This window comes from Tachyglossus aculeatus, chromosome 22 (genome assembly GCF_015852505.1).
Source record: "Tachyglossus aculeatus isolate mTacAcu1 chromosome 22, mTacAcu1.pri, whole genome shotgun sequence".
Taxonomy (NCBI): domain Eukaryota; kingdom Metazoa; phylum Chordata; class Mammalia; order Monotremata; family Tachyglossidae; genus Tachyglossus; species Tachyglossus aculeatus.
In genome coordinates this window covers 19,071,230-19,096,305 of record NC_052087.1, presented here as the reverse complement: position 1 = coordinate 19,096,305, position 25,076 = coordinate 19,071,230, and the positions used below count along the sequence as shown (strand labels likewise).

Here is a 25,076-nt window from a genome sequence, read left to right as displayed (position 1 = left end):
GCTATTATTCACATGAGACAGACAATTACTCTCCCCCATTTCAAAGCCTTATTGAAGGAACATCTCCTTCAAGAGGCCTTCCCTGACTAAACCCTCTTTTCCTTTTCTTCCAGTCCCTTCTGTGTCTCCCTGACTTGCTCCCTTTATTCATCCCTGCTCCCAGCCCCACAGGACTTATGTCCCTATCTGTACTTTGTTAATACTAATTTCTGTCTCCCCTCTACACTGTAAGCTTGTTGATGGCAGGGAATGTGTTATATTGTTCTGTTGTACTTTCCCAACTGCTTTAGTACAGTGCTCTGCACACAGCGGCTCAATAAATACAATTGATTGATAGACAGTAAGTGCTCAATAAATACGATTGATTGAACCCTTGTCTTTCCCAGACTTGAGATCTCTCCCCCTCCCTTCTTTGTCAGAGCTGCCCAGGCCCCTACTAGTGACTAGTGCCAAAAGATCATGGGTCCTTGATTAATACAGAACCCAAAGTATGTTTCCTATGATGATAAATCTCAGCAGCACACCTGGAAAACTGCATGTAGGAGTCAGCGTGCATGAGTGATTGCTTCTTCATACACCTGGGTATAGGCAAGTGAGACTTTACTTGTCTGATTCATCTTGGACCAGGCTGGTCTCTGGAATTTTGACCCATGCAAGACTCTAATGTAGGCTACAGATTAAGGAATGAGTAGTTGGGTTGGGATTTGAATCCCTCCACTGCCAGTGAAAAAGCCATTTACTGAATGATAGGACCAAGGAAATACTCAGTTGATGGGCTTGAAAAGTTGCATGATTAAAAAGGAATGCTTATTAGGTAATTTGAAAATTAAATGAAGAATTTGAAAATGGATCATTTTTATACAAATTGCTTCATTTGTTCTAAAGTTTTAGTTGTTCAGGCCATTTCACATCTGGATCACAAATTAATATGTAAGCATGTCCAGTTAATAGTGATTTCAGCAGTCTCCACTGAAGTGTGAAGGATGGCAGAGCAACACATTACCATCTGCTGCTCTCATTGAAGAGAGGTGTGAAATGACTGAGAATAGGGAAAAAGCCATTTTTCTCAGCTTGGGATCTATCAGTTGTGCTATGAGAGTAATGGGGCCTTTCTTGCAATAGAAAAAGTATTGCCAACCTGGACCCTTTTCTTGGAAATCCAGATGCTTTCCATTAATCAACATTTCCAAGCTCTCAGTTAAGTTCTCAGGTCCGGCTTTTCGTTCTGTTCAGTGAGTGTTTCTGACATTCGAATAGACATCATGGCATAACAATACACCTGTTTACATGTAAACCTTCCAGAGAAGGAACCATCCAGTAAATATTAGTGGAGTGGCAGATTGTAAAACTCTGAGTATATTCATAAGTTTATAGTTTCTTGTCAGAGGGCTGAAAAGTAGCAAGACTCGGTTAATGTAATGGAGTTACTTCAATTAAGGGAGCAATGCCCTGTTCTGGTTATGAGAACGAGATCTGATTTCTGCTCCTTTTATTTTACTTGGACTATGCATATAGCACTCAATAAATATGACTGAATGAATGTAGCTTAATACTTTCACTAGAGCCAGCTTCAGGATGAAGTGGAGCATACCGCTCAGTCCAGAGTTGCGGGAATGATGGAAGATCCTCAGACTTCTGACTCCTGGGATTGCAGAGTTTCCAGTTTGGGGATCCTGTCACCTCACAGACCACCCCATCCCACAGGCCAACACTGCCTTGGTCTAGCCATCCTTCCAAGTCTTGGAAAAAATATGTCTGGCATGCATTTTGGGAGGGGAAGCATCACAGAATAAGTAATAATGATAATAATGGTGGAATTGTTATTATTGTTATCAAGTGCTGCCCAGTTGTTTCCAATTGATGGTGATTCTATGGACATATTATTTCTAGAAAGTCCTGTCTTTTGCCATAATCCCTAACCTTGTTAACAGTTCTTCTGTTACCGTTATTATGGTTTCTATTAATCCAGCTGCTGGTCTGCCCCTTTGTTGGGTCCTTACTATGTTCATTCATTCATTCAATCGTATTTATTGAGTGCTTACTGTGTGCAGAGCACTGTACTAAACACTTGGGAAGTACAAGTTGGCAACATATAGAGATGTTCCCCTACCCAACAATGGGTTCACAGTCTAGAAGGGAGAGACAAACAACAAAACAGAACATGTAGACAGGTGTCAAAATCATCAGAACAAATAGAATTATAGCTATATGCGCATCATTAACAAAACAAATAGAATAGTAAATATGTACAAGTAAAATAGAGTTATAAATCTGTACAAATATATACAAGTGCTGTGGGGAGGGAAAGGAGGTAGGGCGGGGGTATGGGGAGGAGGAGAGGAAAAGGGGGGATCAGTCTGGGAAGGCCTCCTGGAGGAGGTGAGCTCTCAGTAGGGCTTTGAAGGGAGGAAGAGAGCTAGCTTGGCAGATACGCGGAGGGAGGGCATTCTAGGCCAGGAGAAGGACTATGTGCCAAGAACTGTACTAAGCGCTGGGGTAGATGTAAGATAAACAGGTCCCACATGGGGTTCATTGTCTATGTAGGAGGGAGAACCAGTACTGAATCACTGTTTCACAAATGAGGGAACTGAGGGACAGAGAAATTGTGACTTGGCCAAGGTCACACAACATCTCGGTGGAGCCGAGATTAGAACGCAGGTCCTTTGATCCTCCCACCAGGCCAGTGCTCGTCCCACTAGGCTGTGCTGATCATCCCAGTGCAAGGCCTAGATGTTCTGCCCAGGGGCTTCCCTCTGGAACTAACTTGGGCTTGGGCTCCTATCTCCAGCCTCTCTTGGTTCTTTAGCATCACCACCTCTGCTGAGGACCCTGAGATCAGTGGGGAGCGTAGTCAGGAGTCTGCCATGTCTGAGAAGGTTGCTGACCTCCAGAGTCAAGTTTCATCTGCATGGTCTGAGCCCTGGAGCCGTTTGGCACTGGTCCCGAGGCAGTAGTTTCACTCACCCACCTTCCACCTCTTTCCACCGGCTGGGACTTTTGCAAATGTTGGGAAGTCCATCTGCAGTTACATGGAGAGAAGACACAGGAACGGGCCCACACATTCTTATACCTACAAGAAAGATGGAAGCCAGCATCAGTCCCTTGTGTGTCTTTCCCAGGATGGTGTAGCTATTTTACCTTCCCAACTAACAGGAGAATTTGATTAGTCTGTGGTAATCCCATTTTTATTCATGCAGGTGAAAAGTACGTGGCATGGATACAAAAAATATGACTTCAAAGCTCTCCATCAACTTGGCCCCTCCTACCTCACCTCCCTTCTCTCCTTCAACCCAGCCCACACACTCTCCACCTCTGGTGCTAACCTTCTCACTGTGCCTCGTTCTTGCCTGTCCTGCTGTTCCGTGGTCCACATCCTACCTATGGCCTGGAATGCCCTCCCTCCTCACATCCACCAAACTAGCACACTTCTCCCCTTCAGAGCCCTACTGAAAGATCACCTCCTCCAGGAGCCCTTCCCAGACTGAGCTCCCCTTTTCCTCTGCTCCTCCTCCCCTCGCCATCACCCTGACTCCCTCCCTCTGCTCTACCCCCCTCCTTGCCCCACAGTACTTATGTATATGTGTATATATATTAATTATTCTATTTATTTTATTAACTAGCATATATTTATAATTCTATTTATTTATGTCGATGCTATTGATGCCCGTCTACTTGTTTTGTTGTCTGTCCCCCCCTTCTAGACTGTGAGTCCTTTGCTGGGTAGGGATTGTCTCTATTTGTTGCCGAATTATACCTTCCAAGTGCTTAGTACGGTACTCTGCACACTGTAGGTGCTCAATAAATACGATTGAATGAATAAATTAATATAGATATATATTTTCCTCATTTTGTGAAGAATATTTGAACTGATTTTTACCAAAGAGAGGTGTACTTAAAAAAAACCTGTGGAAACTCAGGGTTAAGGATCAGCTCACGTGTGCAAGCATATTTTATTTGATGAGATTGTGGAAGTTGCCAAGAAGCAAGAGAAGGGAGTTTTTCCACCAGAAATAAGTTGTTTCTAGCATCTGCTTTTAAAGAGCAACAATGTAGGAATGGGAAGCTTGATTATGAATGTTGAGTAAGATTTCTGGGGACAGGGAACATGTCTGCCAATTCTATTATATTGTAGTCTTTTCAAATGCTTAATAGAGTACCTCAAGTGCTTACTATGTGCCAAGAACCATACTAAGTGCTGGGATAGATACAAGGTAATCGAGTTACACATGGGGCTCATTGTCTAAGTAGGAGGGAGAACTGGTATTAAATCACTATTTTGCAAATGAGGAAAGTGAGGGACAGAGAAATTAAGTGACTTGGCCAAGGTCACACATTGATTGTTAGGACCATAAGAATTTTCAGTATTTCTCCTAATTTGTCAATGGGAATTACTGTGCTTCCTTTTAAGGAAAAGTATTTATGGTATCTGCTAAGCACTTACTATGTGCCAGGCACTGGGGTAGGTACAAAGTCATCAGGTTGGACACAGTCCACATCCCCTGGAGCTCACAGTCTTAATCCCCATTTTACAGATGAGATAACTGAGCCACAGAGAAGTCAAGTGACTTACCCAAGGTCACACAGCAGACAAGTGGTGGAGCCAGGCTTAGAACCCAGGTCCTTCTGACTCCCAGGCCCATGCTGTATGCACTAGGCAACACTGCTTCTTACTTTTAAAACTCAAAAGACATTAAGGAATCAGTGAGAACCTGAAGAGTACTATCTGAAAATACCGATCTAGATTGTGGTTATGTGTGAATTTACAAATGAGTTTACATGCTCATCTCCATTATTTGAACCTATTTTCATTTGACATGTGATTGACATACTCTCTGTTTCAGCAGAGGTACTCTGATAAGTTCTTGATGATTGTGGAATTTAGAAGTTTGTGCCACTCAGAGTAGTTCAACTTGGAAGATAAGATTTTGTATGTAGATCATAAGAACCTAAGAAGAAAAGAAAAACAGAAAGTCAGACTGTGATGATCTGTCCTGTCAGCCCAGCCTTCTGTCTCTGACCGTGGCACCGAAGGAAGCTTGGAGGAACACTGTGATAGTAACTTTCTTTGGCCTCCACTCTGATGGTAATGGTTATAAAAATGGTATTTTGCTCTGATATCCTACTACTTAGTCGCAAACCTATCCATGCTCTGGAACCCCTAGGGATTTCCAGTCTCCTACAATAGCCAAGCTGCATGTGTACTTTCCACTGTGAGTCAAAAAAAGTTCCTTTTACTTGTTTTGAATCTTCCAGCTTCAATGTATAGCTCCCTTCAATGTGTAGTGAAAAACAATTCTCTGTTTTGCCTGTTCGCACTCTTCATGATTTTGTAAACTTCAGTAATGTTCCCTCATAGCTAAACTGAAGAGCCCTTTTAAATCTCTCCTTGTATGAGTTGTCCTATCCTTACATCATTTTTTCATTTTATCATTTATTCCTCTAGACTTTTAGCTCATTGTGGGCAGGGAATGTGCCTGTTTATTGTTCTATTGTACTTTCCCAAGCGCTTAGTACGGTGCTAGTGGGCAGGGAATGTGTCTGTTTATTGTTCTATTGTACTTTCCCAAGCGCTTAGTAGGGTGCTTTGCACACAATAAACACTCAGTAAATACAATTGAATGAATTCGCTCTTCCTGAGCCTTTTGTGCCCATTTTAGCCTTCTAAATGATGACCAAAACTGAATGCAGTAAACTGCTATGCTGATATAGCTTCAGGAAAGTATATAAACTACTATACTGGTCTAGGTTCAGGAAAGTTTCAAGGAAGAAGCAACATAGTGTAGTGGATAGTGCATGGGCCTGGGACTTAGAGGGTCGTGGGTTCTAATGCCGGCTCTGCCACCTGTCTGCTGTGTGACCTTGGGCAAGGAGCTTCACTTCTCTGTGCTCCCGTTACCTCACCTGTAAAATGGGGATTGAGACTTTGAGCCCCACATGGGACAGGGACTGTGTCCAACTCGATTCGCTTGTATCCACCCCAGCACTTAGTAAAGTGCCTGGCACATAGTAAGCGCTTAACAAATGCCATCGTTATTATTAGTATAATACAGTGCTTTCCTTTCCTCTCTGGTAACCAAAACTGAAATATCATCTTTACTACCACCTAGTGGTGACTTCGTTTCCATGTTTTTGTTTTTTTTTTGGCATAGGAACAGTTTCTTTCTGGAGTAGGATGTCTTTCCTCCAAGATTATGGAATTAATCAGCCATGTTTTGACAAAAGAGAGGGAGAGGTCTTCTATAAGTTCTAAATTTGGGATTTAAGACCTATTTAATGTGGCAGCAATTTTATTGCAATAGACTATTTCAATTCCTATCATTCTTTTTAATTTTTCTATCTAAAGAAACTAAATGAGGTGTTTCCTAGTATTCAGGGAGTTCTCTGAGCCCATTTTGCCTTGGATGTTTGTTTGACTACATCTTATGTTTCAGCATCTTATTTCATTCATTCATTCATTCATTCAATCATATTTATTGAGCGCTTACTGTGTGCAGAGCACTGTACTAAGCGCTTGGGAAGTACAAGTTGGCAACATATACAGACGGTCCCTACCCAACAGCGGGCTCACAGTCTAGAAGGTGGAGACAGACAACAAAACAAAACATATTAACAAAATAAAATAAATAGAATAGTAAATATGTACAAGTAAAATAAACAGAGTAATAAATCTGTACAAACATATATACAGGTGCTGTGGGGAGGGGAAGGAGGTAGGGCGGGGGGATGGGGGAGGAGGAGTCAGCAGGACCTCCAAGTAGAGATGTCTTGAAGGCAGGAAGAAATGTGAAACTGCACAGAAGGAGAGAAGATAGGGCTGGACATGTACATTTGTAAACCATCTTCATAGAGATGGTAGCTGGAAGTCATTAGAGCAGATTCATTCATTCATTCATTCATATTAAGTGCTTACGTGTGCAGAGCACTGTAGTAAGCACTTGGGAAGTACAAGTTGGCAACATATAGAGACGGTCCCTACCCAACAGTGGGGTCACAGTCTAGATATAAGTTCTTCAAGGGATTAAGTGTAAATGGAGAATAGAAAGAGACCCAGAACTGAGCCTCGAGGGGTGGGAGGCCTGTGTAAGAGACTGAGGATGAGCGGCCACAGAGATAGGAGGAGAACCGGGAGAGGACGGTATCAGTGAAGACAAGGTTAAGATCATGTTTCTTGGACGAAGTGGTTCACAGTGTTAAAGGCAGCTGAGAGGTGGAAGAGGTAGAGAAGCCGCATGGCCCAGTGGATGGAGCACGGGCCTGGAGTCAGAAGGACTTGGGTTCTCATCCCAGCTCTGCCACTTATCTGCTGTGAGACCCTGTGCAAGTCATTTCACTTCTCGGGCCTCAGTTCCCTTATCTTTAAAATGGGGTTTAGGACTGTGAGCCCTACACGGGATGAGGACTGTGTCCAGCCTGATTACCTTATATCTGCCCCAGCGCTTAGAACAGTGCTTGACACACAGTAAGTGCTTAACAAATACTATTATTATTAATACGGAGAAGCAGCTTGGCTCAGAGGAAAGAGCCCGGGATTGATTCAAAAAGGAGACTTCAGTTTTATTAGCCCAGGCTAGTAATAAAGCAAAGGTCAGTAGCTGAAATTGAGGCTAATCCTATCATTTTATCAGTAAGTTTGGTTTGAGCCAGTTCTGGAATAAAGCTGTGAAACACAAAGTTGATACTGTGTCAATGCTGATAGACCAAGTCTCTATTAACAGTTCAAAGAGAGAGCGGGAAAACATAGATGGGTGATTCAGGAAAGAGTCCCCTTTTCATCTGGAGGATCTTGATGTTGAATTGTTCAGATAGTGTGCTTAGTACCCCATTTTTACCTTATTGGTGGAGTCCTAGGCTTATGGTTATCTGATGACTCTCATGCTTCAGGTGATGGAACTTTTCCGATGAATCTAACCTCTTAGAACAGCATATGTATACGGGATGGTTACCTAGCCCAAAGCCAACTAGAACAATTCCCATCCACTTCTCTATGTGAGGGTTGTGATTTTGTGAACTCTTGTCCTAAGGAAGACTTTCACCGTAGTGCCTGTCAGTTCTGACACCAAATGCAAGCACCCAGGCTTTAATGATGTGGTATTCTGAAACCAAGCAGTCTCAGATTGTCAAAGTTCCCAGATGCCCTATTCACATTCTAGCTAAAACATATTAAAAACATTTATTCTGCTGCCGTTGACTGTAGATTTATCAGGATTATTGTTTTCCAAAGTTTGATTGGCCACAGAGCCGAGAGAAGGTAGCAGAGTAATACAATAAATCCCATTAATTAAGAAAAAAATATTACTGACCCTTTAAAAGGATTAAGGCAGTGAGCACTGTAAAATGGAGCTTTCTCCTATTCTTGCCCCGAATTCCAGAGTGATGAGAGAATTCAACAGGTTATCACTCCCTGGCTTGAACTGTGAGAGTTATTAACCCAGTTCAGCTCAATCACTGAGAACCTTTTCTAAATATCCCCACACCCACAGGGAGGGTTAAGTGTTCAGAAAAGCCCCAGTTTCTAGGAGAGTAAGAAACACTTGAATCTCTGGTGGGTATAGGGCTATGGATCATTTATTCGGCTTTGAGCAGCAAAGAGTTTCCGTTGTTTTTCCCGGGAATTCTGCTCCAGGGCTTTCATCAGTTTGGTGCTATTTCCATAGGTGACCAGGTGGGGGCGCCAAATACAACTCATCAATATGTCTGAATAGTGAAACCTTGTAACCTGAGGAGAGATGGGGAGTGTGGGGAAGTTATGGGAAATGCACTGCGAACACATATATATTTCTTATAAATCTTGCCCAGGTAGGGAGCTGAGATTCCTAGTGATTTCCCAAGAGTGACTTGTGTATTCCTCAAGTGGAGGTTGGGTGTGTTTCCAGAGACTCTCCTGGTAATTTTGAGGATTCTTTACTAATTTTTTTTGTAGTGCTGCATGTGGTTAATTTGGGGATAAAGATATAGTTTTTAAATCAGTAGAGCGCCAGATATGCAAAATTGTGGTGTTAACTGGCCTATTTACAGAACCAGTCTTTGTTGTCAAATCTGTAGCAAGATAAATGGAAAAATTTGTGTCTTTCAGGCTTGTCGATATGGACACGTACAGCATTTGGAACACTTGCTTTTCTATGGAGCAGATATGGGAGCACAGAACGCCTCTGGGAATACAGCCCTGCACATCTGTGCCCTTTATAATCAGGTTAGTGATTCTGTTTTGAATGGGCCATAGGATGATCTTTACTAATCCAATGTACTAGGATTTTCTTTGTTCGAGAAAGAGAGTTCAAGACAGTGGCCCTGCCTGCATGGTACAGGAATTGTTTTTATTTAAAGGAAATTTTCAGTAGAAAATTTTCAGTAGAAAATTCCATTTTTTTACTGGTGTTTATTAAACACTTACTAGTGTCAAGCACTGTTCTAAGTACTAGAGTAGATAGAAGTTTATCAGGTTGGTCACAGTCCTTGCCTCACATGGGGCTTACAGTCCAAGTAGGGGGAAGATTGCTGTCTAAATCTTCATAACGTAAACCCATCATTAGGCCTGGGCTAATGTAGCAGAGATTGTGCAGCGCCAGAAGGAAAAATGGACATGCACGCCTACCTTTGAATGTGGTCAAGCATCTCTGATGTCAACATGCTGCCTGATTTTCAGGCTGCAATTTGGGCTTTTCCAGCCCTCCTTCCAATACCCCAACATTGCTGCTAGTATATGGGACTGAAGAGGTGCTCTTAGTCTCCAAGCTGTGGTGTTGCCAGCATCCCTGCCCTTCCAAAAAACTCCTCAGTCATTTTGGGGGTTTTCTGCTGGACACAATCTAATGGGAAAATGATACTTTTCCATCAGGCTAATTTTCACACTGGAGATTCTTACTGTACTGAATTGTGACAGAACACTGGTACCAAATTCTAAAGGCTTGGAGTTATAAGGACTCCCCTGCCCATAGCGGAGATCCCCAAGACTCAGACTCAGTAGACAAGGAGACACAGATGGCTTATAGTAAGGTTTATTTGCCATTTAGTGCATTTTTTGTATAAATGAAAGAAGCAGGATTCCCTGAAGAATTTTCATTATTTTAAACTGTGAACCCGTTTCTCTGGTGAAATCCTCCAAGTTGTGCGAATCAGCAGCTGCAGTATTGTGCCACCTCATCTATTGTTAAAGTGGTTTAAACTAAGTTAGTTGCAGGCCTAGGGATAAAGGGGTGTAACCAGTGAAGCAGGAAGTGGAATATCCCCATGAGTCTGGCTTCTACCCTCCTGCAGTAGCTTGCTGTACCTCTCTGTCCTCTGTGGGGAGAAGGGCCTGAGATTATGGAGGGTAATGAAGTGGCACATGTGACACTGTCCTGAGGAGCCAAGAAACAGCACTGTGAGGTTGCTAGGGACCACCCCCATCCTGTGAAGCCAGGATGCAGCATTGTGAGCGAAACCCTCCCCCCGCCCCCCCCATTCCCCACTCCATGATGAGTTGGGTTATAGCATTGAAAGGTTTGAGGGAGAGTTCTACGGAAAATAAAAATTACTGGCCTTAAATTTCTTTCCACAAGCTGTAAATGACAAGCAGCAATGACAGAGAAAAATTTTATGTGAGTAGTAGATGTTCCAATCAATCATATCCCATCTGCAGGAAATAATCAGAGGGATGTGGCTCATTACCACATCATAAATTCACACTTTCAGTTGGTAGAGGACAGTCAGATATTGGTGCCCAAGTACAACCATTATCCAGTCAAAAGTAGTTGAGGCAATTCACACCCTTATAGTGCACTTTTACCATGTGGGTTGCTCCCTTATATGGCCCACCAGCAGCAGGTGGGAGGCAGGAGACAGCAGGCTACAGGATAAAGAAGAAAGGCTGGCTTAGCCTCCCACCTTCATATATCCAGTGCCTTTGTGTTGTGCTCACTCTCCACACTCAACACTCCACACTTGGATGTCCTCCGGTCACCTCAAACTCAACAGGTCCAAAACAGAACTCCTTATCTTCCCATCCAAACCCTATCCCCCTACGACTTTTCCATCACTGTAGATGGCACCACCCTCATTCCTGTCTCACAAGCCCATAACCTTGGCATTATCCTTGACTCCTCTCTGTCTCTAAACCCACATATTCAATCTGTCACCACATCCTGTCAGTTCCACCTTCATAGTATCCCTAAAATCCACCCTATCCTCTCCATCCTAAGTGCTACCAAAATCACTCATCCTATCCCACCTGGATTACTGCGTCAGCCTCTTTGCTGACCTCCCAGCATCCTGTCTCTCCCCACTCCACTCCGTACTTCACTCTGCTGCCTGGATCACTTTTCTTTAAAAACATTCCAGGAATGTCACCCTGCTCCTCAAAAAACTCCAGTGGTTGTCCATCCATATCTGTATCAAATCCATATCTGTATCAAACAAAAGCTTCTCATCACTGACTTAAAGCACTTCATCACCTTTCCCCCTCATAACTCTCCTTGCTTCTCTCCTACAACCCAGCCCACACACTTTGCTCCTCTAATGTTAAACTGCTCACTGTGCCTCAATCTCGCCTGTCTTGCCACTGACCCCTAGCCCATGTCTTGCCTCTGGCCTGGAATGCCCTCCCTCCTCAAATCCAACAATTACTTCCCCCCCACTTCAAAGCCTTACTGAAGGCACATCTCCTTCAAGAGGCCTTCCCAGGCTAAACCCCACTTTTCCTTATCTCCCATTCCCTTCTGCTTCACCCTGACTTGCTCCCTTTGCTCTTCTTTCCCCCCTCCCAGCCCCAGAGAACTATGTACATATCTGTAATTTTATTTATTTGTATTGATGTCTGTTATCTCCCCTCAGACTGTAAGCTCACTGTAGGCAGAGATTGTCACTATTGTTGTGTTGTATTTTCCCAAGAGCTTAGTTCAGTGCTCTGCATATAGTAAGCATTCAATAATATTACTGAATGAATGAACTCAGCACCTTCTAAATCTGCCCATCCAGTGGTCTCAGGTCTTCTTCCTGCTGGTGGCTTCAGGAGCTTTCACCTAATTCTTTCCTGTTGACTCTTTAGAGACTCCAAGCACACACCTTTCATACCTTGTATCTCCTCTCCTGGGTAGGTATAGAGTTCCTGGGACAGGGTGGGGAGGAGGGGCTCTGAGCCCCACTGAAGAGTTGATTGGGTCACAAGTTCCAGCTCTTAGCCTGGTGGGCCTCCATTCTGCACTGCCTGTGATAATCCACTCAGGTGTAAGTAGAGTCCAGTTTCCAGGTCTTAGTGGGGTCCATCTTTCCATGGATAGCACACATGCACAAAAAGTCATTCACAAACCCATCATTCAAGGGGATAGTTTACAGGCGACTACTGCCCTCAAGGAATTTACAAGGGAGTGAAGGAGCTTCCTTTTGACTCCATTCATGAGCATGAGTGGTCATTGAGAAAGAATCTCATGCACATTAAGCCCATGAAAATGCCATAGTGGAAAGGATAGATTGTGAACCCCATATAAGACAGGAACTATGTCCAGTCTCATAACCCTAAATTTCTCGCACATAGTAAGCACTTCACCACTGCCAAAATTATTATTATGATTTTCTGCCCCTCACCATTCAGGAAAAGCATTGCTCAGATCCCAGTTATTAAGACTGGAAAGATATGTGCTACAGTCAGCAGAATTCATCATATTTATTGAACATTTTCTGTGCTCAGTGCTCTATACTAAGCACTAGGGAGAATAAAACATACCAGAATCGGTAGACATGTTCCCTCGTCTCAAGGAGTTTACAGCCTAGAAGGGAAGACAAACATAAAAATAAATTATAGATAGGAACAGCAGTGGTGAGGGTGGGGTGAATAAGGAGTACTAATCCAAGTGCAAGGGCAATGCAGAAGGGAGAGGGAGTCGGGGAAATGAGGGCTTAGTTGGGGAAGATCTCTTGGAGGAGATGTGATTTTAATGAGGCTTTGAAGGTGGACACAGTGGTCGTCTATATGGTATGAAGTGGGAGAACATACTCTTGAGTTGTTTTTTGCAGTAATTGTGATGGTTTGCCATAAGCCATCCGCATTCACACGTCCAGTCCTCTTGTGCTAAGTGGTGTTGTGAGACAGCTGACAGAGTAAAGGGTGCAGCCTGTGGTCACAGAAGAGACCTTATCAGCAGGCACCACTCTACCTTCATCCATTTCATAAGCTATCATTGAATATGACTCTGAGTGAATTAGGATTTGCTGGGGTATTTTCTATTTTCTTGCAGAATCCCAGTGAAAGCAAGAAAAAAGAATTGAAAAACCTAACCAGGGGAAATAAAATTGTGGTTTGCACAATTAGACCAGATATAGAACAAATAGGGAAATCAGGGCAGGACAGATGCAGGCAAGAGCTATTGTGGTATTCGTTAGATGCTTATTGTGTGCCAAGCACCGCACTAAGTGCTAGGGTGGAGACAAATTAGGTTGGACACAGTCCCCGTCCCAATCCGCATTTTACAGATGAGGTAACTGAGGTCCAGAGAAGTGAAGTGACCTGCCCAAGGTCACACAGCAAAGTGGCAAAGCTGGGATTAGAACCCATGACCTTCTGACCTCCAGGTTTGTGCTCTATCCACTACACCATGCTGCTGCTTCTATTATGTCAAGGACAGGGAAATATCACTGAGCCTGATGCCAGCCATTGTCTTACCTGTGAATCCACTCCTCAGGAACCACTACTTGGATGAGGTGCACCCAGCACCTTTCTGTATGAGCCATTATTCATCAATTGATCAATCCTATTTAATGAACACTTACTATGTGCAGAGCACTGTGCTAAGCACTTGGGAGAGTACAGTATAACAGTTGGTAGAGACATTCCCTGCCCACAATGAGCTCACAGTCTAGACAGGGAGACAGACATTAAATATGAATAAATACGTTGTACAGATATGCATACAAGTACCATGGAGCTGAGGGATGACTAAAGGGAGCAAATCAGAGTAATGCAGGAGGGAGTTGGAAAAGAGGAAATGAGGGCTTAGGGAAGGCCTCCTGGAGGAGACGTGCCTTCAATAAGGCTTTGAATGGAGATCCCGTCAGTCCAACAGCATCCCCCAGTGCTGTTGACTTTGCATCTGGCCATGCTTCAAGTGACACCATCCTTTCTGGGTCATGGTTACTCTCAGTGCCATGCTGCTTCCCAGTCAGATAGGGAAGGATGAGGCAGAAAAGTTAGAAATACAAATTTTTTTTTAACCCCCAAATCCCTAAGACACTGTACCACTCCAGCCAGGAACCAATAAAAGTGGAAGCATTCTTGGCTGGGGCCAAGGTCAAGGCAGTGGAAGAACATGTGAAGACTCCATGGTATACCCTGCTTGTGGATTTCTTGCTGCCCACCTCCTCAAGCTTGGCTCAGTGGAAAGAGCATGGGCTTTGGAGTCAGAGGTCAGGGGTTCGAATCCCAGCTCCGCCACATGTCTGCTGTGTGACCTTGGGCAAGTTACTTAACTTCTCTGAGCCTCAGTTACCTCATCTGTAAAATGGGGATTGACTGTGAGCCCCACGTGGCTCACCTTGTATCCTCCCCAGCACTTAGAACAGTGCTTTGCACATAGTAAGCGCTTAACAAATGCCATCATCATCATCACCTGGCACAGATTGGCAGCTCCTGGGCAAGTTAGGAAATGTATTTGTGTTGTGAAGTATGACACTGAGGTTTTTTTTGGGGGGGGGGGTATTATTTTAGAAAGGGGATTTACACTTTTTTGTCCATGGTTCTATTACATTTCTTATTTCAGGAGTTTGACTTCAGTTTTATTGCATTAGAAAAACACAAATCATGAAGGGTGGTTGAGCTAGTAAAACATCTGTTTCGGCATCTGTCTCGTAATTACTGCCTTAGTTGGGGGAACGACATGTCATAAAAGATTTCATAATTTTTCATAGTTAAATCTCAACTAGCCTTTGTCATTAAAACATTATTTTTTTGGTCTTGGAATAATTTGAGCTGTTAACTTTTGAGAGCCAGAAGAAGCATGTTCTGTTCGAAAGAGCATGGGCCTGGGAGTCAGAGGACCTGGATATTAATCCTGGCTCAGCAAGTTGCCTGCTGTGTGACTTTGAGCAAGTCATTTCACTTTTCCTTCCTCAGTTTCCTCATCTGTGAAATGGGGATGAAATACCTGGTCTCTCTGTAACTTAGACTCTGAGCCCCAGGTGGGACAGGGACCGTGTCCAAACTGATTAATTTATATCTACTCCAGATCCTAGAACAGTGCTCGAAACATAGTAGGTGCAAAGCAAATACAATAACAACAATAGTGAGCCCAATGTTGGGTAGGGACTGTCTCTATATGTTGCCAATTTGTACTTCCCAAGCGCTTAGTACAGTGCTCTGCACATAGTAAGCACTCAATAAATACGATTGATGATGATGAATAATGATAATAATTTTATCAGAAGGGAATCTGTGAGTTAATGATTTGGGATTCATTTTTAGAATTATTTATTGAGCAAATCTCACTATGTTTGACTATGCCGGACCCTCATTTCCCCTCAGCCTTATCGGAAGCATGGGAATCAGAAGCAAACAGATTCCTATCTTGGGGTCTGAGGCATGATATATCTCCTTCTTGGGCTGATAATAACAACATAGAGTTAAAGCAGTGGAGCTGAAGACCTGGGGCTAACTACAGTCTGTGGTGAATCTGACACTCTGAACTGGACAGAATCTTTGGAGATTAGAGCAGATTATAGTTTATGTGAATAGTTCTGTTCTCTAAGGCAGTTTTGAAAGCTGGTCTAGTGGAAAGAGCATGAGCCTGGGAGTCGGAGGACCTGGGTTCTAATCTCAGCTCTGCCGCATGCCTGCTGTGTGACCTTGGGCAAGTTATTTAACTTCTCTGTGCCTCAGTCACCTCATCTGTAGAATGGGGATTCGGTATCTGTTCTCCTTTCTTCTTAGATTATGAGCCCTATGTGGGACCCAGACTGTGTCTGACCTGATTATCTTGTATTTTCCCCAGTGCTTAGAACAGTGCTTGACATATAATAAGCACTTAACAAATACCAGAATTATAATAATAATAATTATTATTATTGTTAACTATCAAGTCAGCTCTAAAAGTGTCCCGCATTTAAGATTAACCTGGAGTTTATTCAGACCCCCTTGAGTTCCTCATCCTCCATTGGTCTTCTTTGTCCCTCAGTCTTGGGGCTCACTAGGCTCATACCGTTTCTATATGTTGCCAATTTGTACTTCCCAAGCGCTTAGCACAGTGTTCTGCATACAGTAAGCACTCAAATACAGTTGAATGAACTGGATTCTCTAGGTATGGCATTCTACATTATATATACTTACATCAGTGGAAGGAGATGTTCTGCAGCTTACAGTGACATTCACTACCACAGAAAAAATGCATAGCCCTTATTAAATTGCTGCAGCCCCATAAGATTTCCAATAAGGAAAAACCCAGTTGGCACTGCAGTCTGGAGCACATTTTCTTTGGCTCTGGGACAGACAATTTTCTGCCTTCTCTGCTCCATCAGAATGAGCTCCAAAGCTGACAGAAGAGTAGAGGGAGATGCTCCAGTTAAAACCAAGCCCTTCTGGAAACTTAAGATTGAAGCTCTCATTCACTGAGCCAACCAGCATTAGGCAGGGCAACATAAGAAAGCCCATTACTTGGTCAGAGTGATATTCCTGATATTCTGACATGCTGTGTCAAAAAGTGGCAGCAAGATGCTTGGAGAATCTACATGATGGTGGTCCTCCTTGACATTGATCCCAGTTGTGAAAGATGGGCCCGTCTGTCCTCAATCAATCAATCGTATTTATTGAGCACTTACTGTGTGCAGAGCACTGTACTAAGTGCTTGAGAAGTATAAGTTGGCAACATATAGAGACAGTCCCTACCCAACAGTGGGCTCACAGTCTAGAAGGGGGAGACAGAGAACAAAACCAAACATATTAACAAAATAAAATAAATAGAATAGATATGTACAAGTAAAATAAATAAATAGAGTAATAAATATGTACAAACATATATACATATATACAGGCACTGTGGGGAAGGGAAGGAGGTAAGACGGGAGATGGAGAGGGGGATAAGGGGGAGAGGAAGGAGGGGGCTCAGTCTGGGAAGGCCTCCTGGAGGAGGTGAGCTCTCAGTAGGGCCCTGAAGGGAGGAAGAGAGCTAGCTTGGCGATGGGCAGAGGGAGGGCATTGCAGGCCAGGGGGATGACGTGGGCCAGGGGTCGACGGTGGGACAGGTGAGAACGAGGCACGGTGAGAAGATTAGCGGCAGAGGAGCGGAGGGTGCGGGGTGGGCTGTAGAAGGAGAGAAGGGAGGTGAGGTAGGAGGGGGCGAGGTGATGGAGATCCTTGAAGCCAAGGGTGAGGAGTTTCTGCCTGATGCATAGGTTGATTGGTAGGCACTGGAGATTTTTGAGGAGGGGAGTATCATGCCCAGAGCGTTTCTGGACAAAGACAATCCGGGCAGCAGCATGAAGTATGGATTGAAGTGGGGAGAGACAAGAGGATGGGAGATCAGAGAGAAGGCTAAGCCAGTAGTCCAGACGGGATTGGATGAGAGCTTGAACGAGCAGGGTAGCGGTTTGGATGGAGAGGAAAGGGCGGATCTTGGCAATGTTGCGGAGCTGAGACTGGCAGGTTTTGGTGATGGCTTGGATGTGAGGGGTGAACGAGAGAGCAGAGTTGAGGATGACACCAAGGTTGCAGGCTTGTGAGACGGGAAGGATGGTAGTGCCGTCAACAGTGATGGGAATGTCAGAGAGAGGGCAGGGTTTGGGAGGGAAGACAAGGAGTTCAGTCTTGGACATGTTGAGTTTTAGGTGGCGGGCAGACATCCAGATGGAAATGTCCTGAAGGCAGGAAGAGATGCGAGCCTAGAGGGAGGGGGAGAGAGCAGGGTCAGAGATGTAGATTTGGATGTCATCAGCGTAGAGATGATAGTTGAAGCCGTGGGAGCGAATGAGGTCACCAAAGGAGTGAGTGTAGATCGAGAACAGAAGGGGACCAAGAACTGATCCCTGAGGAGCCCCTACAGTAAGGGGATGGGAGCGGGAGGAGGAGCCCGCAAAAGAGACTGAGAATGAACGGCCGGAGAGATAAGAAGAGAAACAGGAGAGGACGGAGTCTGTGAAGCCAAGGTTGGATAGCATGTTGAGGAGAAGGGGGTGGTCCACAGTGTCGAAGGCAACTGAGAGGTCGAGGAGGAGTAGGATAGAGTATGAGCCATTGGATTTGGCAAGCAGGAGGTCATTGGTGACCTTTGAGAGGGCAGTTTCCATGGAATGTAGGGGACCGAAGCCAGATTGGGTTGTAATAGGAGAGTGGTGAGGACAGATGGGAAGGGGCAAGGGGATTAAGACTGTGAGCCCCACGTGGGACAACTTGATCACCTTGATCAACTTGATCAACAGTGCTCTACACATAGTAAGTGCTTAACAAATGCCATCATTATTATTATTTACCATCACCTCCTTCCATGTAGTAAACTTGAGTCTCTGCCCGCAACTCTCTCCCAAGCTGTTGCTTCCCAGCACAGGTGAGTTTTGACTTATAGCAGATTGCCTTCCACTTGCTAGCCACTGCCCAAGCTAGGAATGTAATGGGTATGCGTCAGCTTGACTCTCCCTCCTGTAATTGAGACTGGTAATAATAATGATAATAATGGCATTTATTAAGCGCTTACTATGAGCAAAGCACTGTTTTCAGAGCTGGAGTACTGGAAACTGTCCAGGTGTGACCCTGAGAGGGGCCTCACTACCTAGTCCCTTTCAATCCCTAACTTTCTCATTAGCAACCATTGAGGACCGCTTGTCTTTGAATTCATCCTGTTGTCTTTGGAACTTACCGATATTTCCAGCATGCTTAACTTTTATGATGACAAATTCCAGAAAACCCTAATTGGGTGATAGTGAGTTTTTTCTGTATGCTTCATTCAATCCTACCATCTTCAACTTCAGTGGGAGTCATCTAATTCTCATGTTGTAGAAGTTGGTAAACAATATCTTGTAGTCAGTGATTCAGTAGTATTTATTAAGCACTTACTATGTTCAGAGCACCATACAAAACACTTGGAAGAGTACAGTACAGCAGAGTTAGCAGATGTGTTACCTGCCCATAATGAGTTTAAAGTCTAGAGGTGAGACCAACTTTAATATAAATAAATTATAATAAAGTATATTTATAACAGTAACACAATATATCAATGAATGATATAGCATTAACATCAACTGATGAATATGTTAATATATTAATATGTAATATTGTTATAGTGTAACCCACATACCAGCCCATTTATAATTGTCCACGCTCCATTTTGTCTCTTCTCAACCTCTGCCTTTTTAGGCTATCATCATGACAAACTTCTGCATTCCATTCTCCATCATCATCACCACCAGTATTTACTGAGCGTCTACTGTAGATAGAACACTGTGAGAAGCAGCATAGCCTAGTGGATAGAGCACAGATCTGGGAATCAAAAAGACCTAGGTTCTAATCCCAGCTCTTCCACTTGTCTGCTGTGTGACTTTCCCAGCTCCTCCACTTGTATGCTGTGTGACTTTGGGCAAGGTATTTAAGAGGGACTGTGTCCAATCTGATTAACTTTTTTCTACCCCAGCATGTAGAACAGTGCTTGGACACAGTAAAGCACTTAATAAATACTATTACTATCATTATTAGTAAAACTAATACCATCAGTTCTGAGCTCCCCAAAGTCACCCCTCCCCCTACTCCGTCACCCCCCACTCTCAACCCACTCCGCTACTTTCCCATCCTTCCCAGCAGTATCTTCAGATGAGATCTCCTCCCTCCTCTCAAGTGCCACTCCATCCACCTGTGCTTCAGATCCCGTTCCCTCTCAACTTATGAAAACTCTCACCCCTTTCCTCCTCCCCTCCATAACTTCCATCTTCAACTGCTCAATCTTCATTGGTTCCTTCCCTTCTGCTTTCAAACATGCCCAAGTCTCCCCCATCCTAAATAACCCTCTCTTGACCCCACTGCCCCTTCTAGTTATAACCCTATCTCCCTCCTACCCTTCTTTTCCAAACTCCTAAAACAAGCTGGAGAAGCAGCGTGGCTCAGTGGAAAGAGCCCGGGCTTTAGAGTCAGAGGTGCTGGGTTCAAATTCCGGCTCCGCCAAGTGTCAGCTTCCCAGATGATGATGATGAGTGCGGCAGGGGCGGCCGGGTCCTGGCCTGAACCCCAAAATGGGTAAAAGGAAAAGTAACAGCTGCAAGTTTGGGGTTTCCCCACTTTCCCCTCAGCTGGGCAGCTTTCTACCTCAGGTGGGTGTCGCCCAGCCTCACACCTTCGAGGCCCACCCCCTTCCTCCCTCCTCAGCAGCTCCTCCCGAAATAATGTTAGATCTTACACTAATGGTTGGACTGGCATGGTGATAGTATTCTTCCCTCCCTCTTCCAAGTTGAGACAAAGCAAACTAAGAGTTTGTGGGGGAGAAGGAGCAGGAAAGGCTGCCTGATCCTGTTTCTGACCTGGATCCCCTCTTGACCTGAATATCATTTCCAAACTAGGGCCAGGTCTATCTGGATATAGTTGAAGGGTGCAGTGGGATTCAGAGGGATGTATGTACCTGTCATCTAGTCTACAAAATCCATTTTCCAAGAACAGTAAGATTCTATTAATTTTAGATGTCAGGGAGTTTGCTGTAAAATGAATATGTGATAAAAATTTGGGGTATGCTGTAATTCCAGGCTAGTTGTAAGATGTATACTTTAAAAATATTCCTGGACTATTGATATGTGTACAGATCATGAAAGTGCCAAAATGTTTATTAAACTATGATAAACTTCTAGGATGATTCATAATGAATTCTCTCAAGGCATTTTTCCTAAAAGTGATTTTGCTAAAAATGAAGCAAAATAATTATATATTAAGCATTGGAAATTTTCATTTAGTGATAAATATATTCTACTGTAGCTCAGCATGTTTAATTTTTTATTTTCCAGGTGCAGTTTCTGGCTTGTTCTTTTTGCAACCCCATAAAGTTATAAAGATTTTTTTTATATCCCAGCTGCTGTAGCAATGCATCTAAGTCCTTTTCTGCATGAAAACCATAAATTGGATAGTGCTTGTTTAACAGATTCATATTTAAGAATGATAAAGCTTTTATTTTTTAAAAAAGCTAATTCATAGAGATGCATAAAAATTGCATTCAAATCTTAAAATACAAACACCGTTTTACCTTATTTCTGTCAATTTCTCTGCCATGAACCTCTTTCCCTTTTCATAATTCATATCCATTATCTGATCACCCCTTAAATAATCGGGCATATCCAGTTTCCCTAAAGGCATTAATGTGAATAACACGTTTTAACTGCGGTTAATGATTCTTGATTTTAAAGGTATCATCTCATTTTCTTTACATGTTAAATACTCATTGTCCGATCATACAACTCTTCAGGTTTAATTATCCCCAACTCTTTGGCCATTTGGCAGTTTGATATATGATACTCTACTTTGATATAAGATATAAGATCTCCTCACAACCAACAGGAGGGAAAGCTAATCAGTGTTGCTCTTATTTTCATATTTACCTTTTATACCCGGAATTTTTCCTGCATGGCCAGCCATAATCACACCTGGCCAGGGAGGACATCTGCCTAATGGGTCCCATTCCCTTAGCAGGAATTCTAGAGTAAAATGAATCTAAACTTGTATTGGAAAGCCAGCTCATGCTCCTCATTCCAGGCAATTCTCCACATTCCTCTTTCTCCTCACATGTTCCATATATACATTTATGTCCCTTTGCAGTTTTGCTAAGCTGTGGCTAATAATAATAAATGTCGTATTTTTTTGGTGGTATTTGTTAAGTGCTTACTATGTGCCGGGCACAGTTCTAAATGTTGGGTTAGGAACAAGCTAATCACTTTGGACAGAGTCCATGCCCCACATGGGGTTCAGAGTCTTAACCTGCATTTTACAGATGAGATAACTGAGGCACAGAGAAGTTATGTGACTTGCCCAAGGTCACAGAGCAAAGTGGCTAAATTGAGATTAGAATCCAGGTCCTTCTGACTCCCAGCCCATTCCTCATTCACTAGGCCAAACTAACTGATGGAATACATACAAAATGAGTCATTGCTCTCATTTGGGGGTCGCAGTCTAAGTAGGAGGGAGGACAGGAATTGATTTCCCCATATTACAGATGAAGAAACAGGCACAGAAAAATTATATGATTTGCCCAAGGTCACATAACAGGCAAGTGCCAGATCTGGATTAGAATCCGGGTTCTTTGATTCCCAGGCCTGTGCTTTTTCCTCAGAAGACATTCCTAATATTGCCATCTGAAGTAAAGGCTTAGTTGGGAAGACCTCTTGGAGGAGGTGTGATTTTAAAAAGGCTTTAAAGGTGGGGAGATTGTCGTATATTAAGGGGGAGGGAGTTCCAGAATGCAGGAGTCAATGGCAAGTTACATGAGATTGAGGTATAGTGCGTAGGGTGGTGTTAGATAAGGAGCATCTGCAGGCTAAACATAGGAAATCAGCGAAGTAAGGTAGAAGAGGGAGAGCTGATTGAGTGCTTTAAAGCCAATGATTAGAAGGTTCTGTCTGATGCAAAGATGGATGGTGAAACACTTGAGGTTCTTTATGTGGAAGACAAGGACTGAATGCTTTTTAGAAAAATGATCCAACAGCAGGACGAAGTAAGGACTGGATTGGGCAGAGGCAGGAGGCAGGGAAATAAGTGATGCATTAGTCAAGGTGGGATATGATGATTTCTTGGATCAGCGGGAGTGGTTTGGATGGAGCTTCTTATGGACATGGATCATGTCCAGGAACTCTATTGTACTCTCCCAAGTGCTTAGTACAATGGCTCTGACTGGATGGCCCTCAGGTAGTTCAGCACTCTTACATCCTATTTATTTGTTTTTGCTATTTATTTATCCACTGAGTTAATTATTTATTTTTACTTTCATGTTCATTTAACTCATTTGTATTCACCAATTTGCCTGCTTGTCTTTCTTTTTCAACTTTAGGCTCTTTGATTGCAGGGATGGTGTCCTTTCACTTTCGTATGCCCCTCCGGCACCTTGTGTTTTTGTACTTAATAAATATTGTTGATGATGTTGCTCAAAAAGAGTTTGAGACAGATTAAATCAAAATACAGTGTTTATAGATTAACAAACATTACAAAATATTACAAGTGGAGAAGTATCATGGCTTAGTAGAAGAAGCATGGGAGAGGGAGTCATAAAACCCGTGTTCTAATCCCAGCTCTACCAATTAACTGTGTGGCCTGGGACAAGTGACTTAATTTCTCTGCCCCTTAGTTTTTTCATCTGCAAAATGAGGATTAAGTCCTTGTTCTCACCCCTACTCTAAGCGTGAGCCCCATGTGGGACAGGGATGTGTCCAATCTGATTAATCTGCATCTACCCTGTCATTTAGAGCACCACTTGACGAACAGTAAGTGCTTAACAAATACTGTAATTATTATAATTAAGTGTTAATACAACATACAATGTTTATATTTTTACTGTTCGATGGGATGTTCCTCTCTAATTCAGCTGTTTGCCACCATCGTGAACTGTTCTTCTTTCTGTAGTTTTCTAGTACTTCACCAGGCACTAGATCTTGCTGACTGAACACACAGCCAAATCATCATCTACATTTTCATCAGTATATTTTGAATGCTTAAAGGGTGTTCCTCTCTAATTCAGCTGTTTGTCACCATCATGAACTGTTCTTCATTATGTAATTTTCTAGTGCTTACTTCACCAGGCACTAGATCTTGCTGATTGAACATGCAGCCAAATCATCATCTACACTTTCATCAGTATATTCTGAATGCTTATTGTGTACAAATTGCTGCTGTAGGTGTTTAGGAACGTGTAGTAGAAGTTAGACAACTCTTTCCCCCGAGAAGCTAATAATCTAAAGAGGGAAAAAGTAGTTATAAACTGCAAACAGATAATATGGAAAGAGTAAAACCATAGAAACAAATGGTACAAATGAAAGTAGGTTATCAAATATTGGTCACTCAGCGGTAGTTATTGAGTGCTTACTGTGTGCAGGGCACGGTACTATGTCTTTGTGAAAGTACAAAACAAGAGAGTTGGTAGATGCAGTCCCCTGCCCACAAGGAATTTACATCCTGTTGATCCCAGTGCTTAGAACAGTGCTTTGCACATAGTAAGTGCTTAACAAATACCAAAATTATTATTATTATTATTATGTAGTGTCTTAACCAGAGTGCTAGACATTAATTTTGAGCTGCCTTTTGGAATAGGGGGTTTTTAGGAGGGTTCCGAAAAAGAGAAGGGGTGTGGGTTGGCTGGCTAGGGTGGGGAAAAGGTTGCATGCAGGAAGAAAGGCATGAGCAATGGTTTGGAGGCAGGAGAGTCAAAAGCAAGGTACACCTGTTAATTTGGGATGTGTAGCATGCCATCTGGGTAGTAGCAGGAGAAGAGAAGTAGCAGAATAAATAGGATAGATAAGTAAGAAGGGTACAGTGGGTGGAGAGCATTGAGACAATGCTCATTGCAACACAGATCCAATAGCTGGCATACATAGAGAGGGCAAGCAGCCCCTGAAGGTGAAATGAGATTTAGCACAGTGGGCATAGTCTCATAAAGTATGGTCTAACTGGGCTGGTGAAGACAACCACAGCAGAGTGAGTGGCCTAGAAGAACTGTTCTCCTGGAGCAGAGGTTTTGGAAAGTCACAACAGCACCAGACCTACAAGAGGCAAACATAGCATTACAGCAAGGAACTCTGTGAATTCAGTGTGGGGTGGATTGTCAGTTGTTATTGTCAGGAGTTTCAGCCTCATCTCTTGGACTGTAAGTTACTTGTAGGCAGGAAGCATGTCTACCAACTCTGTGGTATTGTACTTTCCCAAGAACTTAGGAAAGCGCTTTGCACACAGTAAGTGCCCAATACATACCATTGATTGATCGATCCCCCCCCCAACCACACAAACACAGAGCAGATAGGCATTTTCCGTCAGTAGCATCAACTACTAGAAATGAAAGGTATGTATAATAATAATAATGATAGCATTTATTAAGCACTTACTATGTACTTAGAACAGTGATTTAAGCTCTGGGGAGGTTACAAGGTGATCAGGTTGTCCCACGGGGGGCTCACAGTCT

The 25,076-nt window shown here is 43.2% G+C and overlaps 1 protein-coding gene across 2 annotated transcripts in view; it reads left to right on the top strand.

Annotated features, from left to right (window-relative positions):
- The window catches only part of SHANK2 (SH3 and multiple ankyrin repeat domains 2), a 734,882-nt gene that overhangs the window by 142,545 nt on the left and 567,261 nt on the right, over positions 1-25,076 (top strand). For both annotated transcript variants that reach the window (XM_038764461.1, XM_038764460.1), the window contains one exon: positions 9,074-9,190. In XM_038764461.1, the coding sequence (XP_038620389.1) occupies positions 9,074-9,190 (117 nt within the window). The remainder of the gene's footprint in view (positions 1-9,073; positions 9,191-25,076) is intronic.